The 20357-nt window shown below is 38.4% G+C and overlaps 1 protein-coding gene across 1 annotated transcript; it reads left to right on the top strand.

The window, feature by feature from the left end:
- Positions 1-3280: 3280 nt before the first annotated feature.
- Positions 3281-17251, top strand: Casp1 (caspase 1). Its single transcript, XM_052751585.1, has 10 exons — positions 3281-3785; positions 4391-4657; positions 4920-4982; positions 8147-8259; positions 8896-9069; positions 9554-9788; positions 10262-10402; positions 12747-12856; positions 13304-13407; positions 13878-17251. Exons 1-9 carry the CDS (start codon positions 3779-3781, stop codon positions 13400-13402), a joined length of 1209 nt encoding a protein of 402 aa, XP_052607545.1. The 5' UTR covers positions 3281-3778; the 3' UTR covers positions 13403-13407; positions 13878-17251.
- The last annotated feature ends 3106 nt before the right edge of the window (positions 17252-20357 follow it).

The following is a 20357-nucleotide window of genomic DNA, read 5'->3' on the forward strand; positions in this document are numbered from 1 at the left end:
GTGGCTGTTTTATTAGGTGTCATTGCTATATCATCTACCATTTTAGAAATTGTTATTATACAAAAGCCTCCTAACCACAGGTGCCTCCCTCTCAAGTAAATTAATATGTTGGTTTTTGTTGTTGTTCATTTTTTAAATCAAGTACAGTCTTTGAAATCTATCCCTTTTGATATTATTTACAGATTCATGAAGATGTTTCTTTTCTAAATCACACTCAGAAATGTTCTCTGAGCCAGATATGGTAGCATACAACTTTAATTCTAACATTCAGAAGGCAGAGGCAGGCAGATCTCTGTTGGTTTGACACCAGCCTGGTCTGCATGTGAGTTTCCAGCCTTCTAGGGATGCATAATGTGACCCTGTCTCAAATAAAAGCAATAACAATTGAAAGAAAAAAAACCAGAAAGATTCTCAGAACTGTTCATTGTATCCCTATTTTGAGTCTTCTCATCTGTAGGTAGCATCGCCCTTTATCAAGTCCTCAAAGTAAAGTACTTTTGTGGCTTTGTAAACTTTCTCTTAATTGACCAACGAGTTTCTTAAATCACGTTAAACTGGGCATGTCCAAAGCTAAAGTTGTCATCTTCCTCCAAAGTTTTTCCTCTTACACTATACCTATTCTACTAAGGGCATCACTATCTATGCATAATTTGGTATGCATGTTTTTAATTAATGTAGAATGTCACTTTTTCTGTTGACACCTGTATTAGGGTTTCTATTGCTATGGTGAAACACCATGACCAAACAACTTGGGGAAAAAAGGGATTTATTTTACCTTATTCTTCCAGATAGCAATCTATCACTGAGGGAATTGAGGACAAAAACTCAAACACGTAGGAATGTAGATGCAAGAGCTGATGAAAAGGCTATGAAGGAATGCTGCTTACTAGCTTGCTCCTCATGGACTCCTCAGACTGCTTTCTTATAGAACCCAGGACCACCAGCCCAGGAATGACTCCACCCACACTGGGCTGAGCTCTCCTATATCTATCACTAATCAAGAAAAGGCCCCACAGGCTTGCCTACAGCCTGAGCTTATGCACACATTTTCACAATTAAGGTTCTGTCCTTTCTTATGATTCTAGTTTGTGTCAAGTTGAAAAACAAACAAACAAAAAAAACTAGCCAGGGCAACACCCCAACTGGTAACTCAAACTGTGGCACATTGTTTGATTCTTTTATCATGTGTATACGCCAAACTACTACCCTTCCAGTTATCACCTGATTCTGCACGCCTAGCTGTAAGGTCCAGAAATATAGGAATAAGATAGGAATATAGAAATATGCTTAAGAAATGGAAACTGACAGCCTTTAGCTTGGCTGGCAAAAAAAGGATTAACCTTTAACTGCCTTCAATGTTTTACGATGGGCTGCTGACAACCCAAATGTCAGTGTTCTTTTACTAAAGACTGCCCTTTGCAACTCTGGGGTTAGCTAATTTTGATAACCCCTACCACTCACTACCAAAACCCAAGTTCACTTTTAATGAGTTCTCTGGGACAGCCCACCTTGCCTTGTTTCCTATCCGCCCCCAACCTATGGGAACCCAGCTATGTCAGGAGAAATTAATTGCAGGTTTGGACAAACATCAATTAACTGAGTCAAGAAGGGCTGCAGAGATATACAAATATTATTTAGCTAAAATCCCCTAAAACCTTGTAAATGGAAAAATTGTAAAAACCTAGAACAATTTGTCTCTAAAAGTTTAACTTCAAAATTTTAAAAATTCCTTTGTCTATGTCTAATGCTTTACTATAAAAAATAGGCTCATAGACCCCCCTCCAACTGCCACAGCCTCAGAATATTGAAAACTGGCTCTGGTCTCAGCTAGCTGATAAGTTTTTGTGCCCTGCAATGAGATTTCCATTCTTTCAGGGGTGGGGAGTGTTGGAATAAAATCTGCTTCTGGTTTAATAGACTTTGGTGGTTTGTCGTCCATTATTGTGTGACCCCAGACCCAACATAGTTTCTATATTGTCGTGGGTCTCCATAAAAAAAAAAGTGTTCCACGAAGTGGATTTCTGGATCTCTCTCTTCCTCCCTACACTGTAGCTTCTAATGTGACTGACAAGTGTGTATATCACCATTGAAGGTTCAGTCATATGTTTGCAGCACAGTTGAATGTCATTCCTTTCTCTTTTTAAGATTTTAAAAGAAGCTTATGTTCCTTAAAAATGTACATTGCAGGAAACAAAAGCCAAGGGGACAAGAACTAAGTCATCTAATTGCAAGTATGAAGGAAAATCCCCCAAAGGAAGCTATGTCTGGATGTGAACAAAAAAACTCCTGGAAGAAAATTTTGTATCTACAGAGACTGATGGACCAATTGGAACTTCTGCACTGTGGAAAGATTGGAGTTTTGTAGGTTCAGAGACTAATTAGTTTCTGTTGGGCTCATTTTAGCCTTCTGCAACAGCCATCCCTTGCTCCACTCTGTATCTGAACTAACACCTAGTGATAATAAATAAAGACCACTGAGAAGCTAGTAACTCTGGAGAACATGAGATTTCACCAATCAGATGGTCGCCAGATAACAGTTTAGGACTATATCAAAGCTTTGCCCATCTCAGTGTATCTGCTGAACTCACCAATGCATTTTAAACTTGCCTGGATTTATGGCTTTCTTGGTTTTCTAAAACTCGAAAAACTTGATGAAACTGCTTCCATGTTGGAACTTGGGATTTGGATAACTGAAGTCTGTGTTCCTGGGCCCTAGAAATGGCTCCAGGATAAACCTCTCTTTACCTGTAAGATGAGAGCTGTGTTTTTATGACACTAGCAGCTCAGTTTGATGTGTCCTTATAGACCCTGCACATTGTGTTTTGTCCCAGCCCCCAACCTCAGCAGGCACCCCCTGCTAGCCCAAGGGCAGCTCCTGCCAGGAAACTGAATAGTCCACACCTCTCCTCCTCCAGATCCACCCTCAGTCTCATCCCCAGCCCTGTAGCAGAAAACCTTCTGCCTTCTCCTTCTCCTCTGTCCTCATCCCCAACAGATCACAAAGATCTTCTCCCCAAAACTTCCTTTCCAAGACTCATCCTATTATTCCAGCCCCAACACCAGCAGGCATTCCCTGTGAACACACCAGCCTAGTAAGCCAGGGAAACAGGTAAGCACACTGAAGACCTCCACCACCCCCTCTTCCCTTCCCAATCCAATCCCCCAGTCTCATCCCTATCTCTGTAACAAAGCCCAGCTGCAGTCTCCCTTGCATGTCCCACCTCCCAGGCTACATTTCCTCTGGATCCAGCAGAGCATCCCCTCCCAACTTCCCTTGCACCATTCCTGGCTTTCCTCCAGCCCCTCCTCCAGCTGGTGCCCCTGCTGACTCACAGACCTCACAGGCCAGAAAACCAGGTCAACTGACTGCAGATCTTCTCTTCTCCCTCTCTTCTCCCAGATCCAATCTCCAGTCTCATCCTCAGCTCTGCAGCAGGAACAACTGCAGCAGCCTTCCCTGCACCCCAGTTCCCATCTCCTGTGGATCCCACAGATCTTCCCTTTCTAACCTTCCTGCCTTAAACTTGTTGCCTTGTCCCAGCTCATTCTTTGCTTATGACTAAGACACACTCCCTTCCTACCAGGAGCGATTCCAAGTATTGTGGAAAGATGGTTTCCAAGGTTGACTCCTTGCCAAACTGAGTTTCAGAAGAGTAAGTCTGATTAGGGAAGGAAGCATGCGCACACATGAATAGGGGTTATTGCTCAACCTGCATTCACGCCCTGGTGGAAATGGACTTTCAGTTTCAGTAGCTCCGGATGGTAGGAGAGAAGCACCATGGCTGGTGAGTTTTCCCTGTTGTTAAAGGGGCTAATTTGGTGACTGACTCGTTTGGAAGGGGGCTTTTCTGGAAGCTATCAGCAGCTTCTGCAGATATTTACTTGAGCTGAATCTGGGGAAAGGGAAGACTGTGTGGAAGAAATTTGCACAGAAGATTCTTAAAGCCACAGAAAGCAAAGGCCAGGGCCTGAGAGGAAATGGTGCTTTACTTGCATCCTGTGCCATTTTTCAATCTTAACTATTTTGTGTCCCTAGTCTGACAGAGGGAACCAGATAACTCACAGAGATGTAGGCTGCAAAGGAGAATGGTTTGTCGTCATTTCTTTGTTTTAGTCTTCTGATTTGAGAACATGTGAAACCAGGATGAGGCTTCATGCTTCTTGAGCTCTAACAGAAAGACAGTAACTTGGTACCCCTGCCTCCCCTTATATGCTCCTGTGTAATGCTGAGGGAAAACAGAGAACAGAGATAGCAAAAAGAAAGGGATAAGGGATGTATGTGAAGGAGACATTTTACTGATTCAGTCTGAAAGAGGCTATGCCCTCTTTACAACATGAAAGGGACACGTGGTTGTTTTCTTGACCTGAAAAATCCTTTTGCCTTAAACAGACAACATCCTCAAGGCAAAGAGGAAGCAGTTCATCCGTTCAGTGGGTCCAGAGACAATAAATGGCTTGCTGGATGAACTTTTGGAGAAGAAAGTGCTGAACCAGGGAGAGATGGAGAGAATAAAAGCTGTAAATGCCACTGTTATGGACAAGGCACGGGAACTGTGTGATTCTGTCACTAAAAAGGGGCCTCTGGCATGCCAAATCTTTATCACTTACATTTGTAATGAAGACGTCTACCTGGCAGGAGTTCTGGAGCTTGACTTGGGTAAGAACCTGTATGTCAGACTAAATTGAGAGTGCATTTTTATAACCAATATCTGAGTCACATGTTCCTTATGCGGTTTGAAGATAACTCCCTCACCTCAGACTCCAAAGTCCATTTTTGTGTCCCTGACCCTATCATATCTTCTGTCTCTGTTCCTCCTGTTTCTTCTGCCTGGTCTCATGTAGCTCATATTGGCCCCCAACTGGCTGTATAACCAAGATTACCTTTGAATGGTGAATTAATCGCTTTTGCCTCTCTTCAGGTTCACCAGCTGAAAATTCCATCGGGACAGATAATTTCCAGGGAGGACTTCCTTCTTCCTCAGGTAGACCCTAATCTTTTTGGCTATTATCTTCATGGGGTAAACCTAAGTTGAGGGGATATGAGTAACTCCCAATCATTGATTCTATGATTTTCCTCCTTCTATTCTCTACATATCTCGCTCAAGCAAAAGCAGTTCTCATGGCTTCACCACCCATATTTATAGTAAAGCTTTCGGAATTTGTCCCTCAAGTCTTAAGTCCCTAGCTGGGTACCAAACCTTACATTCAAGTGCCTAGTGCACATATTCCCGTCTCCTCTGGACATGAGTTTCTAACTCCGCCTCAGACAAGCTTCTCAATCTTCCCCATCCTACTTCCCTTCAGTGTTCTCTGCCTTTGCTAAAGCTGTCCTCAACAGCCGTTGTTCAAATGAGAAACCCAAGATACAGTCTTAGCTCTTCTTTTCCTCTCCTACCAACTTTCAGTGTGTGACTAAGTTTTAATGGGTTCCCTCTCAAGTCCTCCAGCACTTTATCACACACCTGTTATTTATAGCATACAGTAATTGCCAATCATTACTCTCTCTACAATTATCTATGTCAGCTATAATTTTCTTGGTCATTAGAAAAATAGTTATCACATGCCACTTGTACTCTAGACATTGTTCTATAAAATCTTCAAGAATAATAAGCATGAAAAATGATAGTTTTGATTGAATTGAACTTGAACGAATAAATATTACATGAATATTTATTTAATAGTATTTTTATCACTGAATTAAAGCTACCAATATTTTAAGCATAGCAATGATGATGCAAACCTTTATTAAGATACTATGGAGCTCAGTTAGAAAGTCAATATTCATAGTGTTTCTTACATGATAGAAGGTTGTTCCTTATTCGAGAAGATTATAAAAGTCATTCTCAATGAACAAGCAGCTCTCTTTGTTAGCATTTCTGGCACCACCTGGCCTATCCCCAAGGCCCCCAGCTGCAGCCACTAAGTATACCTACTAAGTATACCTCTGGCATGCATGTGTTGTCAGTATTCAGGCAGATGCCTAGCCATCCTAGGATACTATGGCCATACCTCACTACATAATCTTGGTGGTTGCACTGAGTGGCTCCAGAGTCTCTATGTGCATGCCCTGAACTCCCTTTAAAAGCAAGCGCTGCCCATTCCCCCTCCCTTTTTCTGCACCACTTCTCTCTCAGAGGCAGGTCTCCAGGAATCCCCTCTCTCCCCAACCCTTTCAATAAACCTTCAACGTGGGTTTGTTGCATGGTGTGGTTCGTTCTCACCACCACTAAACTACAACACTCTTCCGTGCCAGAGATATTCCACACTGTCTCACATACCTACAATAGACCAAACTAGCAGAACTGTGTTTCCAGCCGTCCTGTGAGAGACATTGGAAAGGATGTGAGAAGATTGTGGGAGACTTTTTAAACTTAGCTTAGATGCATCACACACCAAACACATGTGTGTCTTCTATTGCTTACAACTGATCATTCAGACAATATGTTCTGAAATGCTGATAACAAGGATATCTTAGTGGCACAGGGTGAGTGTATCTTATAGACAGATTCTGAGAGTGTACAATAAACCTTTACTGGAAAAAAAAAGCAAAAATAAGCTTAATTTACACAATATTAGAGCTACCACAGGAAACATTTATGTCCTGAATGACAGAAACCACATTAATATTTCAGTGGTCTTCACTGAAATGGCACCACCACCTTTTGGAAGTTGATGATCCACACACACCAGATCCATTGCTAATAATGTTAGTTTTGAATAAGCTCATGTCTTTCTTAGGAAATGACTAGTGTTGCATGTTAGAAGAGAGGTTTTCCACCATAGTTCTTAAATAATTTCATCCACAATACAATGCTTCCTCTCAAGTCAGAAAGACAAGTATTTAAAAAAAACACCCAATTATTCTACTGGATCTATTAATGATAATTAATCCACATGTTTTATTCTATATTTCATGTAGTGTGACATTCCTATATACTTGAATACTTTATTCAATTACTTAAAAATACCTCTAATATAAATAAATATTTGTTTAATTTGTTGTTGCTTTATACTTATTTGTGCAGAAGCAAGACATCTTTTTCCAATTAATGAATATTTTCCATATTTTTCCAGTATATTCTTTCTAAGTAGTTTATGTTCTTTTCTACATTCAACACATTTTGATGACTTGGCCCAACTTGCTAAACATACAATTTATCTAACACCTTTTAAAATTAATCAAAATATCCTCATTTTAATTGCTTCATTTCTGTTCTCTAAGTACCTAAATAAATTATTTCTATTTTGAAAACATGCCAAGTGTATATCAAATTATTTAGAAGTGCATCACCTGATTTGAAGATATTGAAGCTGGGATCCAATAGGAGCTCCAGGAGCTCATAGAAACTATTGTGAAAGCACTCCCTCATAAGTTTGTGCAAACAATAATGAGTGATATCACAAAATTTGCACATTAATTTTAGCACTTACATGCTACTTCACGTTCATTCTAGTAAATATATTCAAAGTTGTTCCTTCTTTGGTTAATGTACACATGCAATAGAAAGTGATCCTGAGGGAGAGGATGAGAATCATTTCTAAAAAGTACTTGATGTGATGGCTACTATTGTACACACGTTAAAAGAAAATAGGTAAGCATGTGTTTTTTTTTAATTTTTCAATGGAATTAAATAAGATATATATTTTCTACCTCCCCCTGCATGAAATTTCATCTTAGGCTTCAAATACTTTATAAAATAAATTAAAAATCTTAGCCGGGCGGTGGTGGCGCACACCTTTAATCCCAGCACTCGGGAGGCAGAGCCAGGCGGATCTCTGTGAGTTCGAGGCCAGCCTGGGCTACCAAGTGAGTCCCAGGAAAGGCGCAAAGCTACACAGAGAAACCCTGTCTCGAAAAACCAAAAAAAAAAAAAAAAAAAAAAAAAAAAAAAAATCTTAATACTCTGTGCTTTGTTCTTATCTAAAATATTTGTCAAAATACTGATCACAAGACGGATCCTAGATCACACCACTGGGCATCTCTGGCTTGCAATCTGCCCATTAATGATGGTGTGTATCTCGTTCTACAGTGTGGTAATGAACCCAGTGTTGTCCTCACCTGTCTTCACACATAGATAAGACTGTAAGAGACTTGATGTGAGAGTTCCAGACTTCAATACATCCATGGTATTTTTGTCTTTTACAGAAACAAAGCAAGAACAGAACAAAGAAGGCGGCACACTCCCAGGACCAAGTGGGACCATCAAGTTATGCTCCTTAGAAAAAGCCCAGAGGATACGGGAAGAAAACCCTTCAGAGGTGCTGTGCACAGAATCTGGGATGGAGTGAGCTGAGGAATACTGAGGCCATCCTGAAGGGCAGTGCTTCTTTGTCACAGCCATTTTCATTGAAATGTCCCAGAGACTCCATGAGCCACTTTGCCTTACATAAAAGTTCCCTACCCCCTAGAATCTCAGGTTTAATTTGGAGTTTTACAAATTTGGTCCAATTCCTTGGTATACCATAACAGCAATAGCAAAATCAGTGGCTAACATTAGATACTTACTGTGAGTCAAATATTACTCCACATACTTTATATTAACCTTCAAAATGACCCATATTAGAGATTCAGAAACTGAATCAGGTATGAGTCAATATTATGTCTACAGTCAGTAAAAAAATTGGAGGAATCGGTTTTACAATTTACAGATACCTAGCTATGTTTTTCAAAATTTTACTTTCAAAATTAAGGGTAGATGCTCAGAGACCATGTGGAAGTTTGGAAATTTTATTAACACCTTGACTTAACAATCAATTCGCTTCCTGTTCTTAACCTAATCCTCATAATGTTGTTTTCTTGAAAGAATTAAGAGGAGGAAACTAGGAACTACCATAAGCACATAAAGTAGACATTGAATTAAATAAGGCTTTTCATTCAATCTGCCCTTCATACAGATTTATCCAATAATGAATAGATCCACTCGTACACGTCTTGCCCTCATTATCTGCAACACAGAGTTTGAATACCTTCCTAGGAGGGATGGAGCTGATGTGGACCTCAGAGAAATGAGGTTGCTGCTGCAGGATCTGGGATATACTGTGAAAGAGAAAGAAAATCTCACAGCTCAGGTAGTATTGCTCATAATATGAAAACAATGTCCATATCTTTCAAACCCCTAGATAATGCTGGAAAACATGTTATAGTAGCAGAAAACTTAACTCTTGCTGTATAATGCTGGAAAACATGTTATAATAGCAGAAAACTTAAGTCTTGCTAGATAATGCTGGAAAACATGTTATAGTAGCAGAAGTTTGTAATGAAGATATCCTTTGGTGAGGAGCCACTGAGTATTACACATGCCTGTCAAGTGCTAAATGCTTTAGCCAGTCTCCTGTAACATCTAACTGAAAAATATTTCTACCAGTTGAATGATCTCAGGATGGCTTCCTATAATCTTTATAGCCTTGATTTTCATAAAATTGGAAATTAGAAATTTTCTTTTCTGTGTCACTCATTTTCATTGAATTATTCAAGGACTCCCTTTACTGTTTCTAGTGACATCTCACAGTGTAATGATAGTTCATCTAAAATCACTGATCTGGTCTCTTACAGGAGATGACTGAAGAGGTAAAGGAATTTGCTGACTGCCCAGAGCACAAGACTTCTGACAGTACTTTCCTTGTATTCATGTCTCATGGTATCCAGGAAGGAATATGTGGGAAGACATACTCTGATAAAGTACCAGATGTTTTAAAAGTCGACACTATCTTTCGAATGATGAACACTTTGAAGTGTCCAAGTTTAAAAGACAAGCCCAAAGTTATCATCATTCAGGCCTGCCGTGGGGGTGAGTTCTGATGGTTTAAATTAACAGAACATTAACAGTCTGACTTTATCATTTATATGTAGACAGTACTTTCCAGTGTTTTTGGGTTGATATGTAAATATCAAACATCTGTTTTACTACACAGTTAATGATGCATTCTGTAGATGTATTTCAAGTTGGTAGATATTTGCTTCATTTTCCACTAGAGAATATCACTATCAACAGTCAGTGAATACATATTGATCTTTGGATGTTATTGGAGTCCATTTAAAGATTAAGAGAGAAAAGAATCATTGAAACATTCCTATAAAACACACACACATATATACATACATATATATTTACATTCACATATGTGTATGTACTCACTTTCATATATATAGATGACTAAAAGCCAACTAATATGTTTATAAATAGAGTTTAATAAATATTTCAAGGAAACAGTAATTCCCTTGGAAATTGTTAGTAACATAAAACGAATTTTGTCTTTCTAGAGAACCGAGGAGTGGTGTTGGTAAAAGATTCAGTAGAAGACACTGGAAAGAAATTCCTAGTGGATGCGGACTTGGAAGATGATGGAATTAAGAAAGCCCACATAGAGAAGGATTTTATTGCTTTCTGCTCTTCAACACCAGGTAAAGAATTTTTTTATGTAATCTCCAGACATAGTCTACTTCTACACCGGTTAGTTCATGCCTTAATGTATATCTCACTCCATTATTTTCCAGTGATAAAATATCATGGCTATTGATTCATTCTGGGCTCATAGGGCCTTGCTGAATGATTGACATTTGTCAGGATTATTGTTAAAGGGACTCCATACTTAGTATTACATAAGATGTTTAGTGACTTCATGTTCAATCCACCTTACCCACAGAGACAAATATACATATATTTTTTTCTGAATTAGTAAATTCTTCCATGGTGCATAATGTTTTTCCTAGAAATATGAAGGATAACAAAAAAATAAACAGATGAATATGCACCCTAAAGTTCATTAGAATCTGAAAGGTGCACACCATCGGGTTTAGTCAAGACACCAGTGTGCACAGGTATGAAGTGTTTCCAAAATCCTGATGATTAAGATATGGAGACAGGAAAATTAATCACTGGACCTCAGGTCCTCTGAGCCCAAGCCGGACAGGCGCCTGCAATCCCAGTGTTGCTATGAGTAGTTGAGAGGGTGGACACAGGACAACCTCCTGAAAACATGACCAGCTAACCTATGCCACATATTGGAGGCTAAGTGGGTTTAATGTGAGATGGTTTTATACATGAAAAGAGATATTAATAAATAATTCAGTTATATGCTAAACAGTAATAGTCAGACTACATCCTAATACTTCCAGTTATTACATCTTATGTTAAGTCTAGTTGTTTTATCTTGCCTGAGATTTCTTTGAATTTCTCACTATCATTTGCAAATGTACTTATTTTGGCAAGGATTGAATGAGACTATATGTGCGAAATATCAAACAATTCCTAAGAACTTAAACATTAAGTTATTCTTATTATCAAGGTTTTAATTTGTAATCTAACTCAAGTTACTTAATATATTAAGGATTAAATAAAACTCATTTGAGTCTTTCATTTCATGAATTTTCCATTTTGGGGGGCTATATTCTTTTACACAAATACAATCTTAAGGCCCTGTCTCTGATCAAATAGCTTACATTTTATGTTATTGACATTGGTTACAATCTCCAGACATAGTCTACTTCTACACTGGTTAGTTCATGCCTTAATGTATATCTCACTCCATTATTTTCCAATGATAAAATATCATGGCTATTGATTCATTCTGGGCTCATAGGGCCTTGCTGAATGATTGGCTACTGATAAATTCTGGCAGATGGAGAATCATCTTCCGAAATATACCAAGTAATAAGCCTATGAGACTCCATTGCATAGTTTCATACCATTGGTCACACAGACAGCCCTGATTACACTCAATGAATCATTAAAATGACAAAATGAGATGCACACAGGAAAGAGACATATGAGTGGAGAGGTATTGGCTTCTGAGTGGGAGGGAGTTAATTAGATGGCAGGATATAAACATAATCAGACACATTCTATATATGGAAGAAATTGTCAAAGAAAAAAATGTATTTAATTTAGAAATACCATCGCAAAATATCCATGTTTCCAACTTAAGAATGTAGCCAACTTTATTATTAGATTTAATTGTTTCTTTATATCATTTCTTCTCATCTTGCACACACATTCCTCTCTGGTTATAGTCTTCTTTGTCTTTCCATTCTTGCCATCCATGCTTCTGGTTTCTGTATCTCTTTCTTTTGCTGTCTTCACTCTTCTTTGTAAAAGGTTCAGACTCTACCTATCTTCCATACCCACTACCAAACGCAGCTGTAATTTGCCTGTGTAAACCTCAATCATATAGTTGGACCTTTTGGGAAATAATCTGGACTTAGTAGGACTTTTATGGAAAAAATTTGGCCTTTTATTCTCTTCACTGTCAAAGTATTTGCAGAGATACATGGTTCTACTCCTCATTTCCTTTACCTAGCTCAGATATTTGTGGTGTATTATCTATTTTTCAAATATCTCTTTTTGGTAGAAATATTTACTCCCAACTTATAATTAAGAATATTGCATTTCAAAATGTGCAACAGACTTAAGTCGGAGCCATTACATGGCATCCTGGACAAAAACACTCAGATACTTATTCTCCCAACCTAATCACTCCCTTACTCTAGGGCCTGCCTCTCTACTAGATTTTCAGCTTTTTGACATCAAGAACTACACCATCTGAAAATCTATGTTGTATTTAGCCACTGCCTTGAGTAAGAGGGAAGGGGCATTCATTAAATTTTTTATATATCCATTGAAAAATGGCAGGCAGTTTATAGGATACAATATAGATTCTATAGTGTGTCCAGCTAGAGTGGAAAGGTTAGAGTGGCCTATATGCAAGGTAAGGCCTGTCATAAGATTTGGAATATATGTTATTCACAGATAATGTCTCCTGGAGACATCCTGTCAAAGGCTCTCTTTTCATTGTGGAACTCATCAAACACATGAAAGAATATGCCTGGTCTTGTGACCTGGAGGACATTTTCAGAAAGGTAGGATTCTGAAGCTTTATCGATTCTACTTCCCTGGTCCTTGGCTATTTAGGCTGGTTCTAATGGGAAAGCTCTGGACATGTTTGTCTTGTAATAATGTAGTCCTTTCCAAAGAGCTTTGTACTATTGTTATTTCTTTTTGGTTAGTCAACAATACCTCCATGATGCCAATGTTTTATGATCAAAAGCTTTAAGAAATAATCATTTATATTAACTGCTATCCTGCCCCTATTAGAAAATGGAAAAGAATCTAATATCCCTGTGTCCATCATATTTGTAATTCTAGCAAGAGAACTTAATAGTCTGAGAGATAGTCTCATAGCTGTGGTTCTTACAAATGCCTTGAGTTATTGTTTTATTGTCATGCTAGTCAATGCAGTTTTTCCATCTCAAGTCAAGATTCTACTCTCTGAAAATAATGGCTGTAAACCTCCCTTTCTCTTCTAGGTTCGATTTTCATTTGAACAACCAAAATATAGTTTACAGATGCCCACCACTGAAAGGGTGACTTTGACAAAACGTTTCTACCTGTTCCCAGGACATTAAAATAAGTATGTTGTACCATTGTCTATGTACATTTGTGTGTGTGTGTGTGTGTGTGTGTGTGTGTGTGTGTGTGTGTGTGTGTGTGTGTGTGTGTGTACAGTAGGGAAAGGTTGGATAAAGACCACTGAAGGTTAATAAAACTGATCTGATCCTGGTCCAGGTTGCTAGGTCTGACATAATTATTGGGGAGAGTAGGGAAACACTGTAGGGATGCCATGTTTTCAGTTCTCTGCAAAGAGCGTTCTTTCTTAACATTCTCAGATTTGGATGGGTCTTTCTCAGGGTTAGTTGTTGTAAACCAAAATTTTGAGAGGCCTATGTTCTATGTGTTTAGATTTCATCTCAGTAGAATAAAACTTAAAAATCTCTTGGTTCTTCTCTGTTGTGAGTGTATATACCAGAATTACAGGGTGATATAATAATCTGCATATACCTCAGCAGAATACTTACGTTTGTATAATTTCTCTTCCCTTAGGAAGCCAAGAATTCCATCATTCTGTACCTGTTTTGAGAATCATGCAAATTAAAAGCAACATTTCTCTAAATGATGCAATAAATCTCAAACAAAACTGAAAGGCTACCCTGTTTATTGTTGCTGTTGCTATTGAATTTTCCTTTACTTGACTTGATGCTCAGAGCACAAGAGGAGGAACTTGTGTCTTTTTTATTGAATGAATTCTTTGATAATTTTATACATGTATAAAGTGCATTTTGATTACTATAACTTCATACCTTCTTTATTATTCTTTTATCGCTGTAATTACTCTCTCTCTACCATTCCCTTTCACAGACCCATGTGTCTTTTGTTTTTGAGACCTACCAAGTTTAACCAGGATCATCAGGGCAACCATGGGAAGGGACTGTCCACTGGAGCCTTGTAGATACCTTAGTGGAAATACAACTGCAGACAATTAACTGGCCCTCTCTGTAGTGAATTACTGTTCTGTCTATGACCTCGTAATACCACCCCTAGATATGTAGTAGGTAACTGACCTACCTACCTATGACCTTGAAGTACCTGCCCCTGGGGTATGGCTTGGGACTACCCTTAAGACTTGAGACACATGTAGGCTGGTTTCTTCTCTTGCTCATGGGCTGGATGGTGCAGACAGCATTAGACTGTACCTCAGCTTTCCAGGATTAAATCTCCTGTGCTGTAGTGAGTTTCCCCCCTAATAAATTCCTTTATCCTTTAAGCAGACTCCATGGATTTCTCACATTATCTGGCCCCCAATATGGGGCACAAACCCACAACCCTGTGATTAAGAGTCTCATGATCTACCAATTGAAGCTAATTTAGCAAACTATCAGCCTCAGATAAATTGCACTGTAATGGATTCTTGTATATTGATACAATTTAAACTATTTTTCTACTCCTATGTAAGATAATTTGTATATTGATACAAATTCAAAACTATAATTGTCATATTGTACACATGTTCCTACTTGTATTTAAAGTATTTTTTATATTGACGCAAATGGAAAATTATATTTACCATATTGTATGTATGTTCTACTTTTGTTTAGGATATTTTGTATATTGATACATATTAAGGATATTGTTATCATATTGCACTATACATTTCTACCTCCATTTAAGATATTTTGTGTTGTCACAATTTTGAGGTCATTGTCCTTACACTATACATCTGTTTATAGACTGTTTACCTTGATATGTGAAGCCTTAGTCCTTAGGTTATTTAGGTGGGTAAGACTTACAGATTAATAGTCATCTATAGTTATGTTAGTTGGGTTTTCCAGATTTACAGAAACTTATGTCAGATGGATAGGAATCTTTAAATGCTTCATAGACCTAGGGAACATGACATTTAAAATGTTTTGATAACTTAGAATTCTGTTAACGTTGAGACACGATTGCTCCTGGAAGGACCAATCTACTCCCTTGAGAGAATGCCGGGCTTCTAAGACACTCCATTTGAAAGTTTATCTTCTTCTTGACACAAAATGGCCTGCTGGGCAAAGAACTGCCCTTGCCTCGACTGCTGACAGTACAAAGGCTGTCCTTTCTGGATGAGCAGGACACAAGGAAAAGTGACTACTGAAACTTGCCAAAACAGGTAAAGATGGTCTCTCAAAATTCTTGCTTCTGAAAATGGTCTGTCAGATATTCTAGTCCTTTAGTCAAAATGGATGTCCCAATTGTGCTGAGAATCTTTAGGTGACTGTCCAGGCTGCCAGTTGTCTCTGTCTATTCTCAAATTTTTTTCAGAAGTTGCTTGTTTGCACTTCCTGTTTTCTCGGGTAATATTATGTTCCTTCTCAGGTCTTTGATGGGGTTGAAGACTAGATAGTTACAGTTATAATCCTCTCATATATCTTAGCTAAGAATATTTCAGATAATAAAGTTAGATTCTTTAGGATAGTACAGCTATTGGAGCAATCTCTGTAACATGCCATTTACCTATATTCTGGACATTTCTGGATTTTAGTATGTGTCTCTTGTTTGATGTTGCTCTTGCTGGTTGTATTTCTATTTTTTTTATGTTATTACCTTTCCCCTCTCCTGGACAATACTTGATAATTGTGCCTATTGTATATAGTTTTGTATTAGGTTAGAATTTTCTTATTTTTTTTTAAGATTTATATATTTATTATGTATACAGATCTCATTACAAATGATTGTGAGCCACCATGTGGTTGCTGGGAATTGAACTCAGGACCTCTGGAAGAGCAGTCAGTGCTCTTAACCTCTGAGCCATCTCTCTAGCCCCGAATTTTCTTATTTAAACAAAAGGGGGACATGTAGTGAATAGCTGTTCTGTCTATGACCTTGTAATACTGCCCCTAGAGATGTAGCAGGTAACTATCCTACCTACCTATGACCTTGAATTACCTGCCCTTGGGACATGGCTCAGGGCTACCCTTAAAACCTGAGGTGCATGTAAGCCATGCTGGTTTCTTTTCTCACTCATGGGCTGGATGGTGTAGACTGTCTCAGAGGCAGAACAGCATTGGACTGTACCTCAGCTTTCCAGGACTCTACAATGAATCTCCCATGCTGTAGTGAGTTTTCTCCCCTAATAAATTCATTCACCCTTTAAGCAGACTCCATGGGTTTCTCATATTACCTCCCAGAATCCCTTAGTAGCCAGGGTGTCAACAGAGTTATTAGACTTGACTCTTGAGGCTGAACTGACTGGGCACCATTATTTCTTTTAAGGTATCATTTGCTTGTCTTTCTCTATACACATATAAAATTGATATCTTCACCACAGGTGTGTGAATTCCTAGAATTTAGAGTTCAGCAGAAGAGATATAGGAAATAGAACTGGGAAGGTGACAGCCAAAATGAAAAATGACATTTCAAAGTGAAGTGCTTACTACTATTGAGACTTTCACAAGAACCCAGCAATTTCTACATGCTGTTATACTTCAGGGTTTCAAAGAAAATATTGATTCAGTCCAGAACCTTAAAATTTCAAAATCTCATTGTGAAGATAAAACAATCAGCACCCCTAGCAAATATGGAATAATTAGCAAACACACATGACACTGAACAGATGGTCGATTGTGATACTCAACAGCATTTGGTAGGTTAAGAAAGAGCTGAGAGAAAGGCCCTCCACATGCCCCTTTCTAACCCATCCCATCTAATCCAACATTCCCTATAGCCTCAAAATTGATCACACCACAAACTTTGTCTTTGGCCCATTCTCTAACCATGTCCCTGATACACCTTTTTGCTGAGATCATGTGGTCAAGCATGCATTCTATTAAAGCCTTAACTACCTCTATGAGCAAGGAGCAGTCTTTGTTCAGAGAATATCACACATAGTGGTGATTAGTCACTCTCAGCAAAAATTTATACAAAAAGGCAGTCTTGCACAGTTAATGAAAGTCATTCAGAAAGGACAAAATGGTTGCTCTGAACTATATCTAATAAAAGACTAAGGCTATAAGAATACTCAACAAAATGATATACCATCATGATTAACACATTTAAATAGGAAACAAGAAAATTGTTTAATTCTCCACTGGAAATGAGGCTTTTAAACTTCACTGACTTAGCACATTAGCTCAAGAGAGCAGAGATAGAGATATTGAGAACTCAGAGGAGAAAGAATCAACACTAGGTGTTAGTTACTGGGGCCTTGAAAAATGGAGAAAATGCAAAGTGAAAACCTCTCAGAGGGTGGAGCCTGCAGAACACTATTTTATTTCCATTTTTGCTGTTGTTGCTTTTTTGTTTTTAATTTCATAAAAGGAAGGACTACAGTTCAGGAAAAGAAGGGCAGTTTTATGAGTCATAGGGGACTTCCTTACAAGGGTTGAGACTTTCTGGGCAGTCTTTTCACAATCTCATCAGAAATCCCCACTTCCCTATACTAAGGAAATACCCAGCAATTTACGTTTTACAGTATGAAGCTGTCTGCACTGTGGAGAGAACGGAGGCTTTTTCTCATGGCTGGTGAGCCTGGGAGTCCTTCCTGAATAGGGACTAGGACTTAAATCCTAAAAATTACTTTATCCATATCTCTGAGAGAGGCAGAGGTAACAAAAGGGAAACAGAGCAATGATGTAGAAGCCAGATCCCACCTGCCTGGTCATTGTGCACTGGAAACTACTGTGTATCAGGAATTGTAGAGATAATGAAATACATGTAACTTTGAGCCACAAAGACATTGATCTCTTGTTTTCCATTTCTGGGAATCAAAGAGAAGAGCAAGGACAGAATAACACACATCTAAGAAAGCTCTAGAAGTCTGTAATAAACTCTGAAATTTTGTTTTCCTGGGATACTGAATTTTTCACTTAGCCACCCAAATTCCTCTTATAAACAGACTAGAGCACACTTGAGGTCACCACCCATTTCCCATCTCTAGATTAAAAAGAATTCCGTTTTCTTGCTAGCTCTCTACTTCTGCTAAAACCAACTCTGATGCAACTCACTCTAGGATTCCTATCCTGGCCTCTTTGTGGCTCCTGTCGCTCTTTGCGGCTCTTAGCCTTGGCATACTTCAAAAGTAAGAATGGGAAATGGACTGACATTACACAAAACAAAGTATAGTATCCTTATAAATATACATATTTATAACATTCTATTATGCTGCCTGGGACTGAAATACAGACTGGATGAGTTCCATCTTCTAATTTTCCTTTTAATTTTTTTGTTATCACTGTAAACCCTCCTAAGCAATAACTACAGTGACAGCAAATAATCTACAATTATGATTTTTGAAATATTTAATGTTCTCTGTCTTCATATTCAAAGTTACATTTTATGATTGATGAAAAGTTATGTATATCACCTTAGGTCCAGTAGTATCCTTTGGCTTGTTCACAAACTCGGGAACCTGACATTACCTTATTTTTCTGCAGAACTGTTCTAAGAATTGCTTGCATCTAACGATTGCCTTTTCTGATTTTGTTGCACACTTTTGGTCAGAGTATGCTCCCTTCTAAAGCTTAGCCCCTCCAGATTCCTAACTGCACCAGACAGTCTCAGAATACCATGAACCTTGCCAGAAGAGGAAACTTGAGGAGAGGGCGGTGTCCCACAAACCTTTCGGGTATCACATTTCCTCCTCTAAGAAGATATCTTCTTGTAGCAGGAATCTTAAAGAGTCTTATTAATAAAATCAAACCTGAGGCCAGTTATTGGGGTGAACACTGGATGGTCAGAGAGACAGGACAAGCCACAGCTAACCTCACCTGGCCAACTTCTCGGCTGACCTTGTTTCCTCAGACTGGAGGCCTGGCCTCTGTGTCCTCATATCTGAATGGCTCTCAGCTGAACTGTGCTGCTCAAAAGCTTAACCAGCCAAATGCTTCTAGTTTCTGGTCCTCATGCCTTATATACCTTTCTGCTTTCTACTACCACTCCCTGGGATTAAAGGCTCGCTTTCTGGGATTAAAGGTGTGTGTCACCATGCCTGGCTGTTTCAAGTATGGCCTTGAACTCACAGAGATCCAGAGGGATTTCTACCTCTGGAGTGCTAGGGTTAAAGGTGTGAGTGCCACCATTTTCTAGCCTTTGTATCTAGTGGCTGTTCTGTCTCTGACCCCAGATAAGTTTATTAGGGTGCACAATATTTTGGGGAACACAATACCACCACATCTTCTAATAGATGAATGCTTTTAAAAATGATTTTCATATATATATATATATATATATATATATATGTCAATTATTTAAATCATTATAGTGTTTTATATAGCTTGTTTGAATAACTATCTCTACATTTGCCCTATAAGTGTTGCTGTGGAGGGACACATTTCCCAAATAACATTCCCAAAGCTAGTAAATTATCATTTACAAAGAGATGTTCAATAATGTTGCTGACTGAAGGAAAGGATCAGTGCACCTCACTTCAGCTTGAATTCTTCCAATGTTTTATATTTCTTGTTTAGTAAGTAAAACCTGCCTTGTTATTAAATATGATTAAATAGTTGAGTTAATCCTACATATAGTTCTTGTTCATATACTTCATAATCAAGTGAGTCATAGAGAATTGTTGATGACTACCTTAATATCAGACATAATGGAGACTAATGGGTGGTCCAGGGCTTCCTAGAGCTTAGAATCTACTGATGAAATAATACTGATATGTAGGCTGCAATCATCATTATGCAGCAAAAAAATGCCAGATTAGGAAGAAGCAGGTATCTTAAGAACAAACACCTTTAACATTTAGAAGCATCAAGGGAGTTTACCAAGTTTAGTGTTAACTAAGCTGAGATATGTGGAGTAAACTAAAAAGAGTGAGACTAGAAGAAAGGAGTACTTAGGAGACCAACACTGTAGGGAGTTATATGTAGATTTCTAGAATAAAAGAGGATGGGATGTTCAAAAGTCTGTGAGCAAGATAGAAACTATATAACAAAATGAGTCAGAATGATGAGGTCTATCTAGGTTTAAACTGAGATCTTAGAATAATCAGTTTCATTGTAAAGAATAAATGAGAAAGAGATAAGATATTTCAAAGTTCACAGA

The sequence above is a fragment of the Peromyscus californicus genome, unplaced genomic scaffold, assembly GCF_007827085.1.
Source record: "Peromyscus californicus insignis strain IS unplaced genomic scaffold, ASM782708v3 Scaffold_11__1_contigs__length_118956290, whole genome shotgun sequence".
NCBI classification, from domain to species: domain Eukaryota; kingdom Metazoa; phylum Chordata; class Mammalia; order Rodentia; family Cricetidae; genus Peromyscus; species Peromyscus californicus.